A 19,966-nucleotide genomic window follows, 5' to 3' on the forward strand; every position below is an offset into this window, starting at 1 on the left:
TTAACATTATTGGCCGATATAATTCTTGACCACTATCTGTGGTAATCCTTCATACATCAGCAAGAGCAAAAAGCACTAAATAATGTTCATCTCATGTGGAAGTAGGGTAAAGGTTTATGCAGCTACATTTATTGAATTTTGGTTTAATCATAAATGAACATACATTTCATCAAAATATCAAAACCAAAAGAACTTCTTTTGAAATATTTGTTTGTAAACATTATGAGGATTAAAAGTTTACAAATATATATATATATATCTTTTGTCCATTAACATGAAGTTGTAGGGTTCTAGAGATTGATGACATGTGAACAGTCTAAAAGGTCAGTAGTAAATAGCTTTATTATGACATTAAAGCTCATAATTTTGCCTTTTCTAGGGAACATGTTTCAAGATAAAACCAAAGCTGTACTGATTACAAAGCAAATAGTTTGCCCATATATGAACAACCAAGAGTGGCATATTGGTGATGCATAATTTAAAGAGTGGACAGTCGCACAGCAGATTTATGCCCATACCCTTAAAAGCACAACAATCCAAAGCGTATCAGTGACAGTTACCCCCAAAAAAGCAGCATTTCAGCACCGCCGAGACACATACATCACAGATGTTTGAGGAATCCTTATAGAGTCCCTTGCTCACAGTTCCTCATGTACATTTGACATAGGAACATTTTTTAATCAGACAGTTCCATAGTCTATCTGATAACATTGATCTATCTACATACAGTCCTGGTTTTGTATTTGTTTCCCCAGTGACGGTCTTGAAAGGGGATAGCCTCAATTCAGCTTAAGTAAAGTGATGGTGGTCTCAAGAGGTCTTACATTTGCAAAGCAGTTCACAGTAATATTATAAATTGCCAAACACCTCTGATCATTCACCATTCATGTATCAATACAGTAATTTCCTTCTTTTTCTGTTGCATTTTAGATGCTATGTGCAAAGACTACGGGCATAATCCTTTGACAGCTTTACAAGCCAGTCTTTTGACACAAGGAAGGCCCTTTGTCTTGTACAACATTAGCTATAAATAATGGTATAGGCACCATACTAAAGATTGGTAAGAAATTCAAAAAAGTATGCCCTAGTTGCTTTGTATTTTGTTTACATTCTTTCTACCTCATCTTGACAGGTTTGGGGACCTCCACTGCTTTGTGTTTGGCAGCAGGCTTGTTAACCCCTGCTTCATCTGTCTTTTTAACTACTTTGGGGCTAGAGGTGCCTTTCCTGGTAGACTGTGGGCTAGTTCCCTTCTTCTGCAGCTGGGGGCTGGATGAGCCTGTAACCCCCCTTCGGGCCAGTAGAGGGCTCCTTGAGGTCTTTATCTTTTGTTGCTGTAGAGAATCCATGGGCTTTAGGGGTCTTAGGCCCAGCAACCCACAGTAGTAGTTACACTGATGTTGAGTAATGAACTGCTCCATTACGTTTGGAGAGCCTTTATCTGTGAGGCCTTGATACCTGCAGCATGGATGGCAATATTAGTCTCTCTAAAACAAACAGAAGATGATCTAAAAGTATTAGTAAACATTTTATTCTCATATTGAGGGGTAAAAATATACCAACCCTTTGGATTTGGTAACAATTTCAATACTTGTGATTTTTGTATCGACACCTAAAACACAAAAGAGATTATTTTGTATTTAATTTTGGACATGTAACATATTTTTACCTTCTAACTACAGCGACTTACTCAAAAGTGCATGTAGAGCGCTGCAGTAAATAAACACCTTTTTACCTTCTAATCGGGTAACGAGGAGGTTTCCATTGGTCCATTGATGGATCCAGTGCTGGAAAGTGCAACATTTCTGCTCCACCTCAGTGGCGGCTCTGGTGATCAGTCTCCCTGTACTGTCCATCAGGCAGTATTTCACATATACACCATTCAAATCAGTCTCCACTGCAGCATACGGGACTGTGTTGGCTGGCCGATACATCAGATGAAGGGGGATCACTCTATGTTTATTCAGCGCAGCAAAGAAGACTTAAATTAGTCAAAACATTATGACTTTGTCTATTATTTTTCATAATATAATAATTTTCATTTTATTCTAAAACCCACAGTTATCATAAATGGTCAAATATGTTTCAAGCTATCTTAAAATTATTTGAGAAATTCTTAGCATATTCTAAGCACATTACAGCCAAATTGGTAGTTATTAAGGATACTTTAAAGGTGCTGTAAGCATTTTTTACCACACATAAAATGTACATAATACCCGACAGAGGGCAGTCTATTTCAGTGACTAAGTAAGAAGATAAAATAACATATAAACTTATAATGTGACCTTTATTGTCTTTGAGACAATTTTCATAAAGAGCAGTATTCCATGACCTACTCTAATGAGAATCCAAAGTTCTCGATCACCCTGGCTTCAGCCGCAAATATCTTGCAGTACTCCCGAACAGTATTCTGGGTTTTACACTCCTGAGGATAAGAAAAGGACGGAAAACCTTTATTTGAAAATACCCAAATTGGAAATAATTTGATTAAAAATGTGTTCCAACCCCAACAGAAATATTTGCATGTAATGTAAATTGTGATGCAGTAAAACTCAAACCTGTTTGGTGATCTCTAGATTTCTCTCGGCCAGGTTGCTCTCCTCCTTGGCCCCAAATGCGATGGGATTTCTTACTTTAGTGATGCATGTTGTGCCTGACTCAAAGACAGGCTCCAAACCATAGATGACCTTTGCCCTGCAGGTCTTGTGTACACAGCCCTCTCCAATCTGCACCTCCTCCGTCATGATGCGACCAAATAATTTATCGCCCCAGTAACCGGAGTCTGCAAGGCCTTTGGTGAACATCATTGGCGTCATCTCTATCTCTTCTCCCACTGAAGAGATGACAGAAACAGACCATAGCAAACTTAATGTAGGAAAACAACACAGTACTTGAAATATAATTTGTTGCAATAAACACACTGGATTTCCTTCAGAAGTCCTACCATCTAAATCATCCCTTAAGAAAAATTCTGCCAGTACTGCAAAAGGGGAAGGAAAGAAAGAAGAGTAAATGAAGACATACTAAATTTAAATTTAATTTAATTTAAATTTAATTTTATGTTAATTAATTGAAAAGTTATATTTTACTGTCTGCGCTGAGCAGGTAATCAGTGATGTCAGTCCCGTATTCATTCTTGATAGAGCAGCCATATACTCCACAGTCTCTACTGGAAGCCTGGACTATGGCCAGTGCAACTGGACTCTCGTCCCCAGCACTTAAAGCAAGAGAGAGAAAGAGAGAGAGAGAGCTTCTTTACTTTAACATAAATTATTGTCTAGACTGCTACCGATGTGGCACATTGGATGCCTGGTCATGTGGTACCTGTTACTTTTCTCAGTATTGGTTAAGATGGACCAGTTACAGTTGTTTATGTTTACTGGAAAAGGATTTTTAAAAGTAATTTAAAATAGATTAGTACTGAAACAAATTTCTATCCACAGGAATGAATGCTTGAAAATTAACAGTTTTTTTAAATTACTTTTTAGTGTACAGATAACAAAAGAGACATAACATCCTGAGATTTGAATGCGGATCAACTGAGGTTTTGGCTTTCTGAGCCATCAAGTGCCCCCTTGTGGAAGAAAACTTTCGCTGCGTCCAAATATCCACACTTCCCTACTATATAGTATGCCAAAAACAGTATGCCAATAAATACCCAGATGATCTAATATTTCCTGTGAGATACTGAAGTACGGATCGACTGGACACTTTACTATCCGATATTGCCTCAGGAGCTTGTTTAGGTCAAATGATCAAATAACTCCAGAATGGAAAAAAGTGAATAACAGGGATCTATGATGCAGTTGAAAATGTAGTTAATAGCTTTTAAGGTTTACTGTATTAGCATTTTTCCATCTATAGCTACTTCGCTTATTAATCTAAACCTACTAGTTAATGTCCTCTTTGCCCTGTTCTTTTAAGACTGCATACGTTTAGATGAAGTTAAAGGGACAAAATTCTGCCATGGAAAATAGTATGTAAAATATTTATATAAAAGTGAATAGTGACTGAGGCTAAAATTCTGCCTAACATGTAACATGTCCTTTGTGTCCCACAGTAGAAAGAAAGTCATACAGGTTTGGAACAACATGAGGGTGAGTAAATGATAACAGAATTTACCCGTTAAAAATGTTAGATCTGGCTGAATGATTGCTGAGGAATTTACCGTCTTTCCATCTCCACAATCTCGTCTTCATCTCTGTACCACTTGATGGTGGAGTCACTGAGGATGTTAAAAAACTGGCACCACAGCTTCAAGTGGCCTGAAGCGTCTGAGAAGGGCTCTCCCCTAATCTTGCGGATAACCTGAGGAGCTGAATGGAAAAGGGATCAAGGGTAACTTGACAGAGGCAACAAGGTATGTGTATGTAGCAAAGATATGTGCTCTCTAGTGTTTACTCGTCCCACAAATCAAACATCCTCCTACTGTATATCCGACACTTGCAGCAGAACAGTGTCAATGTCAACAAGATAATTACAGTTCTGAGCAGTGCAGAATTAGAACATGTGCTTAGAAAGTAAGAAGAATGACCATAATGATTGCAACTAAAAATACATCTCAACGAGCAGTGTCTTGCATTCAAATTGTGGAAAAATAATAAATCAAATGGGCCAATTAATCGCCTAATATTCTTTTTTAGATTATCAATATCTGCCACTACAGCACTACAGTCTATGCCCACTATTCAGCCGTCTTGGTGTCAGATGTATTTCATAAAATCCTTCATAAAAGCATTCTAAGCCATAAACCAAACCAACCAGCCCCAAGGTGAATCACATCATTACAAACGTTGATTTGAAGCAAAAAAGTATTTGAAAATCAGACAAAAAGACAAAGAAGAGACAAAATCAAAAAGACAAAATGACTCTTTCATGAGGGAATAAAACTACTTCTTAAAACTACTGATTTAAAGTTGTTGATTATAAGTATAGAAACAATATATTTAGTTTATTGCAAAATATTCCGAGCTGTATACTCCCGTATACATGCTGCTAAGTCAGTAAACAGGTTTCTCCACAACAACAGAATTTCCCCACGACGCTTGTGTAAATAACAAACATGACATTCGATGAAGACTTTACTATTTTATTCCCCGTTGTTTCGCCTTATTTCCAGATATCCCAGAGTTGTTGCTGTGTTTGTTTCCTTAACTTTCTATCACGACCTGCAGCGGAATTGCACAAACGTACGAGCGCATATACACAAATGCGAGGGACAGTCGATATTTACATTGGTGTGTATAAATGGGTATAATTTATAGTGCATGTGCTTTCCCTGCTGTACTCCCAGAAATGTTTCATTCTTTCCACTGTGTTGACTTGCTGTTGGACTCCATCCTATCTGTTCATGCACATGCACACTCCTGTAAGAGTGCCGCTTATGTGTTTACATGGCCACAAAACCTGTGTTGTCCGGGAGAAACCTGGGTGTGTTAAAACACTTTCTCCTAATCCCTTAAATACGTCGCTTACTGCAAAAACCCTGGAGTAATCCATTTCCTGTAAACATGTTCTGCCTCATGGAAGTGGGGGTTGCTGCTAAGCTTTTTTTGCACACTTTGTTGGCCGAGATTCTATGATTGATGGATCTTTAGGATCATGGATAGTGTAGTTCTTCACAAGAAATTCCGCTATTACATTTTTTTTTTTTTTTTACAAACTTGGAGCTATTGGTAGGTATGTCTAAAGGTTTTACTTCCAGAACCAGACTGTTGCACTCTATAACCATGCCTTCTTGGCCAAATAACAGAAGTGTTAGCTCCTCTTTGTGCAGGTTTGACAACCTTGTCAATGTGGAAGAATCCAGCAGGTTCCTAATACTGCTCGGAAAAGGTGCACTAAAACATCTTCTCTCTTTAAAAAAGAAAACCCATTTTCAAAGAATGCACATGTGTTACCTTTGAAGGGGTCCAACTTCTCCTTCTCTGCTGGTTTGGTTTCTGTCTTTGCACTGTCTACCACCTCTGTGCTCTCCTCTTTTGGTTTTGGCACCTCCAGCGTGGCCTTGCGGCGGGCCATCAGTGGCGAACGTCTCTCTGTGGGTGGTGTTTGCTGGCCACTTTGAAGTTGCAGGAAGGCAGCCCTGCGTGCCTGACTGGGTGACATATACGGGCTGTCTCTCTTACCCTGTGTATCAGAACCCTCATCCTCAGACTTGGTTTTGGCAAGGTAGATCTTTCGGCGAGCACCAGAGGCTAGTTCCTCAGGGGTGGCAGAGGGGATTAGGGTGAGACTGTCTCGTCGCTTCATCTTGGGGCTGCTCTCGCAGGATAGGGTGGATGTGGGTGTGCTTCCTCCACTCTCTTCCCCTTTTTTCTCACTTCCATCCACTGATGCGCCAGACATGGACCCCTGATTTTCTAAATTGGGGTTGTTCTTTGCCATAAGCCTTCGCAGACTGGCAGGACTTAGTGGAGGGAGCGTAGGTCCCACAGGGGTTGTTAGACCAAGTTTCTCTATGGAAAGTTTGTCTCTTTGTAGCCTGTCAGATAAAGTGTCAGGTTCTACTCTTGTGTCTTTTGGTAGTGGAAGACTGTCTGTGTCTTGGGTTGTAATACTTTGAGGGGTTTTTGTAGATAAGGACAATGGCACATCAGGGCTCAGTTGAGACATGAGCTGCTCTTTTGACTTCTCAGAAGATGTGGCTACATGATCACTGTCATGCTTCAGAATAGCAACTGAAGTCTCGAAATCTTCTTTCTTTTTTAAACTGCTATCAGCCCATTTGTCTACATCTGTGATAGAAATGGGAGGGATTGCGGGGGGTTGAGTGCTATCTTGTGAGATTAATATGCCAGGAAGTGAGGACTGGCCAAATGTGTGCTTTTGTTCAAGAGTAGTTTCATTATCATCTGCACATGCTATGCTGATTATAGGGATACTAGTGTCATCTTCTTTGCCCAAGCCGCTGCCAATAATTCTTGGTGCTTCTCCAACTCTCACACTTGTTTCTAGATTTTGCGGCTTAACTTCCTGTGATCTATCCTCTGAAGGTGCAGACTGAATGTTCCTTGTCACACCAAATTGCTCTGGAATAACTAGAGCCCTGTTTGATTCACCTGATGGTCTTGTTGCTTCATCCATTGGTCTGTCATGTTCTCGAAATAAGTGTGCAACCTCCTGTGTTAAAGGCTGCATAACTCGCTCAGGCTCTAATTTCAGAACATCAACTCTTGGTATGCTAACTGGTTCTTCACGTTTTACTCTCTCTGGCACTGTGACCTTGATCTCTGGTATGAGTGGCATGACTCTCTTCTTTGCCACATTTTTTATTACAGTTTCCCTTGTGTCAGGGAGTATTATGATTGGTTGGACGGCTTGTTGGTCCTTCTCGGTCAAACGCCTCTCAGCTTGTGCTTTGGGAAGGATTTTTGATTTATCTGTTTTGTATGGCCTCGGCTGAGTTTCCATGACCTCAGTCTCAGCTCTCAGTCTTGCATTTTTGGAGATCTCTTTTTCTAGAATCACAATGGAAACTTCTGGAACTGGAACAACATTCTTATTTCTCTTGTCATCATCTTTCCTCTTTTCATTGGAATCATCCCTCTTATCTTCAGTGCTAGCATGGCCCTTTTCCATGTTTGCGTTATCCCTCTCTTTCTCACTGCTTTTGTCCATTTTTTCTTCAACAATTTCTTCTCCCTTTTCTTCAGCACTTCTATCCTGACTTGAAATGCTATTATCATTCTTGTTTTCCTTCATATTATAGTCATTCACTGGAGCAGAATCAGCTACAACTTCTTCATTCTCTGCAATGCTAATATCTATTGCTGGTATAGATTTTTCATCTACTTTAATATCTATTTCCACTGCATTCTCAGACAAACAAGAGATGGAATCCCCTTCTCGATTTAGACCCAATGCTGGTGACAATGCGTTTTCATCTATCATATCATCTTCTGTACTACTCAAAACTACAACTACAGGAAGGTCTGACTCTTTCATTACAAAGTCACTCTCCACTTCATTTTCCCTTGGAGCAAAATATTCTCCTTCTGTTGAACCATCCATCCTCTCTTTAATTTTCTCTGTCTGGGAACCTCCCTCTTGCGTATTCATAACACTTGCTTCCTCTATATGAGGAATTACTTTCTCATTTGAGTGTGAGTCACAACACTCTTTGCTCTCATCCACCCTTAGTTGCGATGACTGGGACTCAGCATGCACGGTGATAGGGATATAGTCTGCTAGCTGTGAAAGCTGAGACTCTGATTGGCTCTCACACCACTGCATGCTTTCCAGGTCTGCCTTGCTAAGGTCTGTCAGGGAGGTAGCTGAGACTCCCTGTACCTCTAGAATATGCATTTCCTCAGGACCTTGCATGACCTCATCCACAGGAAAGGTAAATTCTATCACTTCAGTCTCACGTGGTTGATTGGCCAAGTCCAGAATGCCAGGAACTTCATTGCCACTGGGTTTGGTATGATTGTCTGTTGACTGGAGGCATAAACAGTTTCTTGTTAAATAGGTAACACATGGCCCTCATAGCCCTGACATAAAATGCAAATATATAGAGCTTCTCAATTAGGCTGTTTTCACACTTTTTTTGATTGCTTGGTCTGGCCGCCCTTAAGTCTAAAGTCAGAGCTGAATGCTTAGACCTGTACTGGAGGCCGTAATCTTTATGTTTATGGCATAGTAAATAAAATATGGGCTGTAATAGATAAAAGTAATATAAAAGTAATATAAAAGTGATTGATCAGTCTGACGTTTGGATTGATATGATTCTAAGAACATACTGTTTGATCAATGGTTGAGGGAAATGCTTAAGGGAATATTCCAGGTTTAATGCAAGTTAAGCTCAATCAACAGCTTTGCAGCATAATGTTGATTTCCACAAATAATAATTTCCATATATCCTACATTTATTTAAAAAATTGGTTACAGTAAGGTGCTTAATACAATGGACTTGAATGGGGCCAGTCCATAAACGTTTAAATGTTAATGTACAGTAATGTATTTTAAACTAATACTAATGATTACATAATAACGTTATACATGTAAGGGAGATTAAGGGCAATTGTAAAACATTTTGGTAACACTTTACAATAAGGTTCCATTTGATAACATTAGTTAACATGAACAATCAATGAACAATACTTTTACAGCATTTATTAATCTTAGTCCATGTTAATTTCACCATATACTAATATATTTTTTAAATCAGAAGTTGTATATGTCAACATTAGTTAATGCACTATGAACTAACATGAACTAACAATAAACAGTTGTATTTGTATTAACTAAACATTTTTTTTTAAATGTATTTATTTTATCCCCTTTTCTCCACAATTTGGAATGCCCAATTCCCACTTCTTAGTAGTCCTTGTGGTGGTGTGGTTCCAGGTGGCGGAGGACAAGTCTCAGTTGCCTCCGCTTCTGAGACCGTCAATCTGCGCATTTTATCACGTGGCTTGTTGTGCATGACACCGCAGAGACTCACAGCATGTGGAGGCTCACGCTACTCTCTTTGCGATCCACGCACAACTTACCACGTGCCACACTGAGAGCGAGAACCACTAATCACAACCACGAGGAGGATACCCCATGTGACTCTACCCTCCCTAGCAACCGGCCCAATTTGGTTGCTTAGAAGACCTGGCTGGAGTCACTCAGCACACCCTGGATTCGAACTCGTGACTCCAGGGGTGGTAGTCAGCGTCAATACTCGCTGAGCTACCCAGGCCCCTTTATTAACTAACATTTAAAAGTTGAATAAACGCTGTAAAAATGTATTGTTAATGGTTTGTTCATTATACCTAATGCATTAACTAATGTTAACGAATGGAACCTTATTGTAAAGTGTTACCCACTTTTTACATTTTCCTTCATATCTCAGACCACTCCTCCGCCATCTTTTAGTATGTAAATATTTAGTTAGAAATATTTAGATGTGCCAAAAGTAACTGCTTTACTAATTGATTTATATCATATCAAAAATCGCAGTTACAGTTTTTATCACACTATAGTTAGTCACGTTAACATGTACAGTATAATGTTTATGTCTTGTGGCTGTACTTTTTAAACTGATGTATTTTAATGTTTAGGGACTGGCCCCATTCACTTTTATTGTAATGTTTGCTTTTTTTAATTAACGAGGGATAAATACAAATTATTGTCTGTGATAATCAATATTATTCTACAAATTGTATTGAACCCGCAATGTACCTTTTAATTGTGTAACAGCTTGGGGATTTTTTCCCTGTGGATTTTAATTATCAGTGTATATAACAACAATCATATGCTTGATAACAGACCGATTCTATTCTGAGAAGATTTTGTATTTACAAAAAAATCTCACACATTTACTATTTATTGTCTGTCAGGTTGATTGTTCTTTTGAGTTCTTTGTTTTCTTTTTTATAAATTAAGATTTGTACACTTGCACTACCAGCCTTGTGTACCTTTCAGTGTATGAAGGAGGTAAACAACAAATATTTATGACCTGTCGGAATTTTGCAACGCCCCTGCATATGACTAGTGACATTTGATACGGCTGACACCATAAAGCTACAATAGTAATGTGTCAAAAAGCACTGAATTTCACTGAGGGTATGTGAATGACCATATATTATACATATATAATTACCTAGTATTTTACATAATTAATGATGTCTTGATGTTTTTAAACTCCTTAAGTATAAGTACAGCTTTAAATATATATTCCATACAATACACATTATACAGTCATATTAGGTGCCTATATGATGAAGTCTGAATGTTATTAATAATTACCGAAATGTCTAACCCATAAAAAAATGATTTAATGGGAAATTGATTATTTTTTTTTTTTAGCAGTTTCCTTTTTCAGATAAATAGCCAGTATTATAAGCACTTTTCCAATTAACTGGCCACTGAAAATTAAGTGACATTTTCAATAGTGACAGAAAGTCACTTTTTATTGTCTTTTAACAGAAGTTCCTCTATTGGGATTAAACACACAGAGTTCAGATGAATGTGCAGGGTTCCTCTAACTGACATACCACAACAACTAACATTAACTTCCCACAAGACACTAGGGTAGTTGCACTTCCACTTTTCATATAGGAAATAAACAGCTGAATATGTTGCATACCAGGTGCAAAATGATCACATGTTTTTCCTATGTGAGACTGCACTATAAAGGCCATGTGAATGAATTAAAAGTAAGATTTGACAAGATTATGCCCCCCTTCTTATTGTCAAACACAAAACTTTACCCTGTTGACTAATAATAGAGTCAGGTTTTAAAGGATGATGCAATCATCATAGTTCAACTGCCTATCTGACAGCCTCATTTCTGTCTAATCTTGAGCTATGGCATTTTAAAAACCATGTGAGGGCTAACAGAACCTATGCCATGTACACATTCACACCAAGACAGAAGAAGCTTAACTGTTTACTATACAGTAGTTACCTACAGAACTAACGTAAACATGAAAACATTGCAGATTTAGGTCACACTTTAATTAGCAGTTTTTGTGTTACTGTATTTACATATGTAAGTATGAAGTAATATTAATTATTAACTACATGTACTTGCTGTGCAACTGTTTTGTGTATGTAAATAAACATTGTTATAATTATTAATAAAGTAATTTGTTTTAGTAACATGTGATATGTGTAACACAGACACTGTCAAATAAAGTGTTACCCAGATTAAAAAATAAAATACAATCAAAAATAATAAAAAAATACAAACAAAATATTTAAAAAACAATTAACAATTGAATGCTCATCCAATCACATTTCACAGACAGAACTGTTTTATAATAAGCCATTAGGCACTCAAAGATATAAAGTTCACATGCTCAGAAGGGTGGAAAAATTACTAACAATCTGGACCCTCTTTTCAAAGACCAGAACTGTCAGCTGACATTGGTTTCTCTGACAATGCACATGAGTTTAACAGTCAGAGAGCAGTCTTTGTATGGTGTGGCTTTTCTGAACACAGATTAGAAACAGGTATATTTTAAGACACAGGAACCAAGGAATGTATAAAATGTAAAGAGGTTTTGTCTCCTTGCCTTGGTGTCCAACAACTGTCCTTCTACCTATCGTGACTTACACTAACATTACCACACACATCTATTTCAAGTCAGCATGAAATCAAAATTGACACTATTTACTTTTTCAATGCACTTTCCTGGTCTTATTGGGCCTTATTCTTGAAACACGAGCATAACAAATTTATTTGTAAATTGTTCTTAAATTCAGCTGTATTAAATTCAATTGGACTATTTATGTACGAATGGCTTTATGTATGATTTATGCATATATTCATTCTGCTTGTGTTTCATGCAAAAGGGTGTGATTTATCAGTGAACATTATTCCAAAGTCTGTTTGCTTTTGTAATCTTTTATTAAAATATGATATCCCTTTCTCTCCAACCACCTGTCAAATAGAGACCACTTTTTATGATCCAATTAATCCAAGTCCTACCCTACATTCTTTTTCTCGTTAAATATTCAGTTTAACTTGGAAATACGTTACATTACTGAAATTAGATGGGTTTGCAACAGTTGTCAATGGGTTGTTTCATGTTGAACTTAAGAAAACAGTTTGGGTAGCTACCGAATAAACCCAAAAGACTCATTGTCTTCCAGAAATACTAAAATAGGATTCTACTTTTAGAATTGCATATCACTGACGTAATCATTCTTAAGTTTTAAAGTGTAAATATGTATAATTAAAAGGGAGTTTGACATGTAGACCTATGTCTTTTTTTGTTTTTTGTTTTGCTGATGCATTGAGACCAATGCTCACACTATTCTACGTAGATAAGCTCTCACTCTTAAGAGTAAGAGTCACTCTTACTCTGAGCCGTATTGATTGTCCTTTTTAAGGGCCAGGTGGCCTCATTCAAGGTCACATGAGAGCCGTAAATAAGGCAGAAGCAGAGCACAAATTTACATCGGAATGTGACTTAAGCTGTTTTGGGTTTACACCAGAGGTTCCCAAACTTTTTTGTCAGCTGAACCCCTTTGAACTAAATGATTTAGACTTGAAGTACCCCCTGATATTGTTAAAGTAATTTTAACCTTTTAAAATATAATTAATTTTACGTCTTTGCACTTCATTTTTCTTATTACTGTTATATTTTAATGAACCGTTATTACATTTATTGGTCTTTTCTTACTAATTTTATTTCATTTAATTCACCATTGGCATTTCTATCCCAATCCAAGACTGCACTTCATATAATCATAATCATTATCTGTCACAGTTCTAAAATGTACAAAAAACAAACAAAAAAAGGTCTATTTTTATCTGACATTTGGAATTATGCATCAATGTTTTTTAAATTCTCTAAATGATGGAAATATTTTTTTATACAACCTCTTCACTCTCTCATGAAAACTCCCAGGGAAATCCTGGTTTTAGTATTTGGACACTTAAGACACACTCAAAGATGCATAAATCTCTTTGCATTATTGTAACAGGGTAAGGTGGGCAACGAGGAGGCTGGAACCGGCTGAACAGTAAACATATCTTTTAATAAATGACCTTAAATCAACATACACATACACACACAGTGGTCGCATGTGGCTCTCTCTCTCTCAAACAGGTGCCTCCGGCTCGTCTTTATCCCCCTCCCATCTGATTAGCCCGATTCAGAGCCGGGCGTGTGTCCTCACGGCCCGGCCCTGCCCTACACCTTGTCACAATTATATAACAAAATATTAAACCAAGTGGCACTTATTTTAAAGAAATATTGCACAAACACACTCAAAGCAAAACATTTCACAAAAATTTAATGAATTAAATGACAAAAATTATTTACTTTCTGATTGTCATACATGTGGTTACTCTGATTGGACCTGTGTGAACTTGAGGGGGAACTGACTTCATGCATCCACTAAAGACAAACTTGATACTTTTTGGTTAAAATTAATTGCACAAATGGTCTAACATCATTTGCAGATGCCACTTGATTTGATATTTTGTTATCTAATGCAATAAAATTCATACTTCATAAAAGAAAATACATAAAATACATAATTCATTTTAAGTGTGACTTAAGTGTTAAAAAGTGTCCAAATACTTTTTAGGGACACTTAACTTTATGTTTCCTGTATCCCAAAGCAATGTGGTTGCAATTTTATTTAGAAAATAGTCTATGAGAACAATGCTGAAACCCCCAAATCACAACAACAGAAGGTCAAAGATCAAAAGATCTTAAAAGCTACCCACTGTGTTCTCTTGAGTATATTTTGGGTCGTCATCTTGACTACAGACTGGTGTCATTAAACTCAAGTCTTGTCACACAAATGTACTCTCTATAAATAGCTACCATGTGCTATGATGCAGGAAGCTCTGCACTACAGAGGGACAAAATCAACAAGTTGCAAAGTGAGAAATGTGATGAACGCACCTTGAGTGGTGAATGAGAAATCTGGGGCACCTCTTCTGGACTGCTCTCCTCCTCAGCTCTTTTTGGCATTTCCAGTGTGGTTCCAGTACTTTCAAGATATCTTTCAAGGGTGGCAGACACATCCTCAGATTTGTTTGTATTCACTTCAGAAATAATTTCCACTGAATTTGATTTTACGGTCTCATTGGGGGCAGCTGAATCTTGTGTATGCTGTAGAGACTTTCTTTTTAATTCCAAATCCACAGTTTGAGACGACTCCTGTACCAGTTTTAGTGTATCTTGCTCAGAGACCACACCATAAACCAAAGTCTTTTGCTCTGGCTCTTGCAGAGGTGTTTCTGCGGGAGGCAAGTATTTCTCTTGTGGCAATTCCTTTTCCCCAGTCATATCACTGGTTCTCCTTGTGTCCTCTGCTTTCTCTGTAGACTTCTTACTTTTACCAAAGAATATGTCCTTTAAGGAGTGAAAAACCGAGGTTATGGTTGACTTGTGTTGATGCTCTGGCTCTTTGTTTGTCGAAGCCTTGGTTGTAGATTCAGATGCAACTGTTTGTTCTGGTTTTATTTGCCTGCTTTTATCTCTTTCTTTCTCCTGGGCTTGCTCTCGATCTCTGTCCCTCTCTACTTCTCTTGGTTGTTTCCTCTCTTCTTCTTTTAATCTTTCCCTCTCTTTCTCCAACTTTTCTTCTCCTTCTTTTTCTTGGACCGCATTAACATCGACGTCCGTAATATCCTGCGACTGTACAGAGCTCTGATGTTGCTCAGCGGCTTGTGACTGCACAGACATGGCTAAGTATTTTGCCAGACTAATTTCTTCATTATCATCCTCTTCTCCTCTGTTGCTCTGTTTGGGCTGAATGATACCTGCTTCATCAAATCCATTAGCAATGCGCATCTTCTTTTCACCTATTTTCTCTTTGGTGGACTGCTTTGTGGGCACTACCTCCATTTTGTTGCAGACATGGTTGAGTTGCTCATTGCCATTCTCTGTTGTCACCTCTGTGTTTGATACAGATGCCTGTAATGTGATATTATCAGATTTATCGTCTATGACTGTGGGCGGCTCTTTAGTGTCTGTCGCTTGGGAGATCACATTCCCCTCTCCATCCTGGGTTGCAGGAGAAGAGCTCAGTGGGTCAGTCCCGGCAGGAGACCTACGCTTTCTTAGTAAGCGTTCCTGATTTATGACATTTAACTGTTCCTTCTGAATGTTCTCCTTACCACGACGGCGAGATTCCTCCAACTCTCGTCGCTTTTTCTCAGCCTTCTGTTTCAGTTTGGCAAAGAACCTTTGGTGGATCAAGAATTCGCTCATGGTACCCACCTCCAGCACCCCAGAACAGGAGACGATACCCTTACTATTTCTCGCTGAGGCCTGATAAATGGCTGCATCTTCCTCTGTACAACTGCCAAATAAAGGTAGGTATAGTCATTGTGTAGTCACTAAATGAAGCTATAATAAAACCATAAAAATATATATTTGAGTGCAATGTAAATGCATTTAATAAGAAAATGTAATTCAAATAAACATAAACAGATACAAAAAAAATTATTAAAGAGGCCCTATTATGCTTTTTGGGATTTTACCTTTCCTTTAGTTTGTAATATAGCTGTTTGTGCATGTAAAATGTCTGCAAAGTTACAAAGCACAAAGTCCACGCCCAAGGGAATTACTTTCTCCCACAGAAAACACTGCTCCTGAACTGCCTGAAACACCTGGTTCGCAGTTCAGCCATTACTTCCGTGACATAGCTACGTCACTATGTAACACATTTGCATAATGCCCGCCTAATGCCTGGGAGCTGGAACTCGGTTATGGTAAGGGCCGTTACATTTCCGACACACGCTCTAAGCGGTTGACCAATCACAACAGACTGCGCAGAGCAGACCAGGCTTTTCAGAAAGGTGGGCATTAAAGAGACAGGAGCTACAACAGAGCGTTTCAGACAGAGGATGAAAAGAGGTGCTGCAGCAATGTACAGCATGTAAACCTATTCTATTAGACCCCCCAAATAAAATTATGAACCTGTAAATGAGCATAATATGGGCTCTTTAATAAGAACAGAAATTAACAGGCTTTAGAAATGTGCTTTCTGAATCATAACTTACTTGTAGATGTGAAGCGTGTGAATTTTTCCATTGCGAAATATTTCATATTTGGGAAGACCACAGTATCGATCTAATTCCATGTCATCTTTGTACCAGGTCAGCTCAGGAGCTGGGTAACCTGTAGGAAAAGTACATGATTTTTTAAAAACACTGAAATATAATCCAGACAGTTTACTTTCATTTAATGTAACATTTTTAAATAAGGCACAGAGTTATTCAACCCAGAAAAGCTTAATTGTAAATTATTTTATTTGGGCTATATGAGAACCATGTCAATTCAAATATGTTTGAAATATAGTTCAACTTTACACACCAAATGTGATCGATTTGTGTAAACTGCATTTGACCAATGGTTCAGAAACATTTAACAGAATTAGTATTTTATAGGTATTTTATATTTAGTAATTTGTACACTTCACAATAAGGTTCTATTCGTTAACATTAGTAAATGCATTAGGTATCATTAAATAACAGCATTTTTTTTATTACATTTACAGCATTTATTAATATGTAATATGTAATGTATAAATTTACAATTGTTCATTGTTAGTTCATTTTAAATCAGAGTGCATTAATTAATGTTAATGTATACAACATTTAATGTTAAAACAGTGTAATAGCAAATGTTGAAATTAACATTGTCCAAGATTAATTAAATGCTGTAAAACTATTGTTCATTGTTAGTTCAGGTTAACTTATGTAGCTGACTAATGTTAACGAATGCAACCTTATTATAAATTGTTAATGGTATTGTAAAGTAAATTAAATATTTTTGAATTTACTGTATTTCCTGTTACTATTAAACCTGATCTTATTCTTTGTTTGACATTATGTCTTTCAAGCCAAAAAAACTTACCTGTAACCACACATGAGAATTTGACATTGCAGGTCTCAGACACTGCCTTGGATTTTATGGTGGTCTCAAAACATGGCTGGGTCTCCTCAGTCAACTGGGCCATGACGGTACATAATGTACTCCTGGAGATAGAAAATACAAATAGTTAGCTTTAAAAAACAATATCTTTCATGACACTTTCTTTAATTTTTTTATTAGAAATATATTCATAAAATAAATCCAATAATTAATCTGCCAATATCAATAGCAGAGAGTTTCCAAAAAACAAGAGTGTATTATTAACATAATATTAATTGTTGATGTCACTGGAAGGAAAGGCAGCAAAGTTAATAAACAGGGTTGAGAAGATATTATTTTTAAGCTTGATTATAGAAAAAGTTTATTTTTCAACATTTATAATACAGCTTTTAAACCATTTGTTTCATATAAAATATACAGGGGTTATCTGGGTGGGTGGGTTTGTGGGTTGGAGCGGTGGTGGGTGGGGGGGGGGGGTTTGAAATATTTGTACAATAAACACAAAAGTGTCATTATCACACTGCAATCAAATACAAATTGGATATAATTTGAGGGTATTTCTGAGATTTCAAGACAAACAAAAGCAAAAAATGACATGTTGGGAATATTGTTATTTGAAGTGTGGTTAGTTTAGGATTGACCTTTCGGGAAGCTTTTATTACCTCAACGGTCTGTGGTTTGAAAACCTGTGAGTTGAAAAGCTATTTAGAAAAGAGGCAAATCAAAGGGAGACTTATCAGACAAGAATTTCTACCTAGGGACTTTTTGCTTTGTTACCCTGTTTTTAATAACATTAGGAATATTTATACTCATACAAGAAATGCTGCTGGCCAATGTGTGTTTTGGTCTCTTTTAGAAGAAAAGTAGTTGCGTAAACACAATATGACCAATGTGTTAACCACAGTTACAATATATTAATAGTATTTCAACAACAACAAAAACCATCAATTTGATTGAAAAAAATAAACAAAATATGTGCCTGCAAGTTTTTATCAGATTTTATTGATAAAAGTCATGCTAAAATGACATCTCATTTAATAACATACGTAAGCATCAGCACTAGAAAGATTTTGCCAAAGATAGTTTTGTATGAAATGGGATGTAATTAAGTATTTTACGGATATCTATAAATGTCAGTGATTACGGTAAATATTAGTTTAAATATACCTAGGTATTTCCAAAATATGTCCCACATAATACAATATAAACAGAATTCATCTCAAGATCAAGACCATTGTAGACCTCAAAGGCAAAATTCAAACTGCAAGTATAGAAAATGATGACAGATGCAGAGAGATTTTAATCAACACAAACATACAAAAAGCAAGCTTAATAAAACTGAATAAATTATTTTTACCTGTTTTCAGGCCTAACATTGGAGAGGTAGTTGCGGCTTTCTGACCTTCCACTTGGTGCAGAGACATCCTCCCCATTTTGGCTTCCTGATCTCCCATTTCCTGAGTAAGAGCGGGTCATGGGCCTCCTGGATGTCATTGTCCAAAATAAATAACTTCAGCAGTCCAGAAAACCCACCAATGTTTTTCAGTGGGGCTTCAATATTTCTGTAGAATAAAGTCCTCTGGGCTTTTAGAACCAAAATGTACAGCTGATCTTTGTAACTGACTTGGGAGCTACTGAGAGAGAGAGAAAAAAAAGACATCAATTCAAAAGTGAAATTCAAACACTTGAATTAATAACTATATAATTAATATACATTTGGAATGAATTTAAAAATATAGCTTAAAGAGAACTCTGCTGTGGGAAATCTAGTCTCAACAAGCAGCCCATTTGAACAGAAGTTATAAATAGGAACTGCTGTTTGTTACTTTTACTTTGGTCACACACTATTTATTTCTATTCGATTGCCAACCAACAGATATTGACTCTAACTTTGAATTGCGTGACAAAAAATATATTACAGTGCAACACTTTAAAACTCACCATTCGTATGTTTTTTGCCTGTTCTTTAGAGCCCGCTGTCCCAGTAACACTAGAATTGTCAATCACAGCAGAGCATGTGTTGCTAGCAAGGCCCTATTTATAGCAGGCCTACAAATAGGCGCAAGAGCACATCACATTTTCCGAAACTAGCCATTGCTCTGAAGCCACTTGAAAGCAGTGTCCAAGAAAAAGACAGCAAAAATTTCCAACGACCTCAGATTAATAAGGATAATCTGCCTCAATACATTTTTATCTTCAAGTCCCATGAGATCTTACAATTCTCAGGCTGATCATACTGCATGAAGTTGCACCCAATCTACGTAGCAATATGTTGACAGATACATCCAGTACAGTATGTGTTTTGAAGATGCAGTGATCTGATTCACGTGGTCCTTCATGACAGTTGACCAGCCAAGCTCAAAGCGTGTCACTCTGTCTGTACACCCTCTCAATACCAGTCAACAATCTTTCACTCTGCTCATGTGTCATTGCTTCATTTTCCAGTCATAATAGTGCTCTGGTTACATCATGTCAATCAAACACTCTCACAAACATACTGTGCATACAAACAAGAGACAACAGACATGCTCAATGATTATAAATAACAATAAAAATAAACTTTTAATTTAGCCTCTTTTTTAAAGCAATTGTAAGTAAAGCTTTATTTATATAGTACATTTTAAAAC

The 19,966-nt window shown here is 37.2% G+C and overlaps 1 protein-coding gene across 1 annotated transcript; it reads right to left on the bottom strand.

The window, feature by feature from the left end:
- Window positions 1-107: 107 nt before the first annotated feature.
- LOC127455696 (alpha-protein kinase 3-like) lies at window positions 108-19,630 on the bottom strand. The gene is made up of 14 exons (XM_051723755.1): window positions 19,281-19,630; window positions 18,697-18,973; window positions 17,322-17,443; window positions 16,466-16,583; window positions 14,358-15,762; window positions 5,901-8,439; window positions 4,169-4,316; window positions 3,090-3,217; window positions 2,945-2,980; window positions 2,559-2,833; window positions 2,337-2,425; window positions 1,736-1,953; window positions 1,564-1,612; window positions 108-1,458 (listed from the first exon to the last, which is right to left on the bottom strand). The coding sequence occupies exons 2-14, from the start codon at window positions 18,831-18,833 to the stop codon at window positions 1,116-1,118; spliced, it is 5,607 nt and encodes a 1,868-aa protein (XP_051579715.1). The 5' UTR covers window positions 18,834-18,973; window positions 19,281-19,630; the 3' UTR covers window positions 108-1,115.
- Window positions 19,631-19,966: the final 336 nt, after the last annotated feature.

The sequence above is a fragment of the Myxocyprinus asiaticus genome, chromosome 18 (assembly GCF_019703515.2).
Source record: "Myxocyprinus asiaticus isolate MX2 ecotype Aquarium Trade chromosome 18, UBuf_Myxa_2, whole genome shotgun sequence".
NCBI classification, from domain to species: Eukaryota; Metazoa; Chordata; class Actinopteri; order Cypriniformes; family Catostomidae; genus Myxocyprinus; species Myxocyprinus asiaticus.

What these genes read in the sequence shown, in the direction of transcription:
- LOC127455696 (XM_051723755.1), bottom strand. Translation starts at nt 18,833, where the DNA reads ATGACATCCAGGAGGCCCATGACCCGCTCTTACTCAGGAAATGGGAGA. An exon ending in ATTGTGGAGATGGAAAGACG is followed by an intron (nt 3,218 to 4,168) that starts GTAAATTCCTCA and finishes TCTTGCTTTAAG; the next exon opens with TGCTGGGGACGAGAGTCCAG. An exon ending in ATTGTTACCAAATCCAAAGG is followed by an intron (nt 1,459 to 1,563) that starts GTTGGTATATTT and finishes TCCATGCTGCAG; the next exon opens with GTATCAAGGCCTCACAGATA.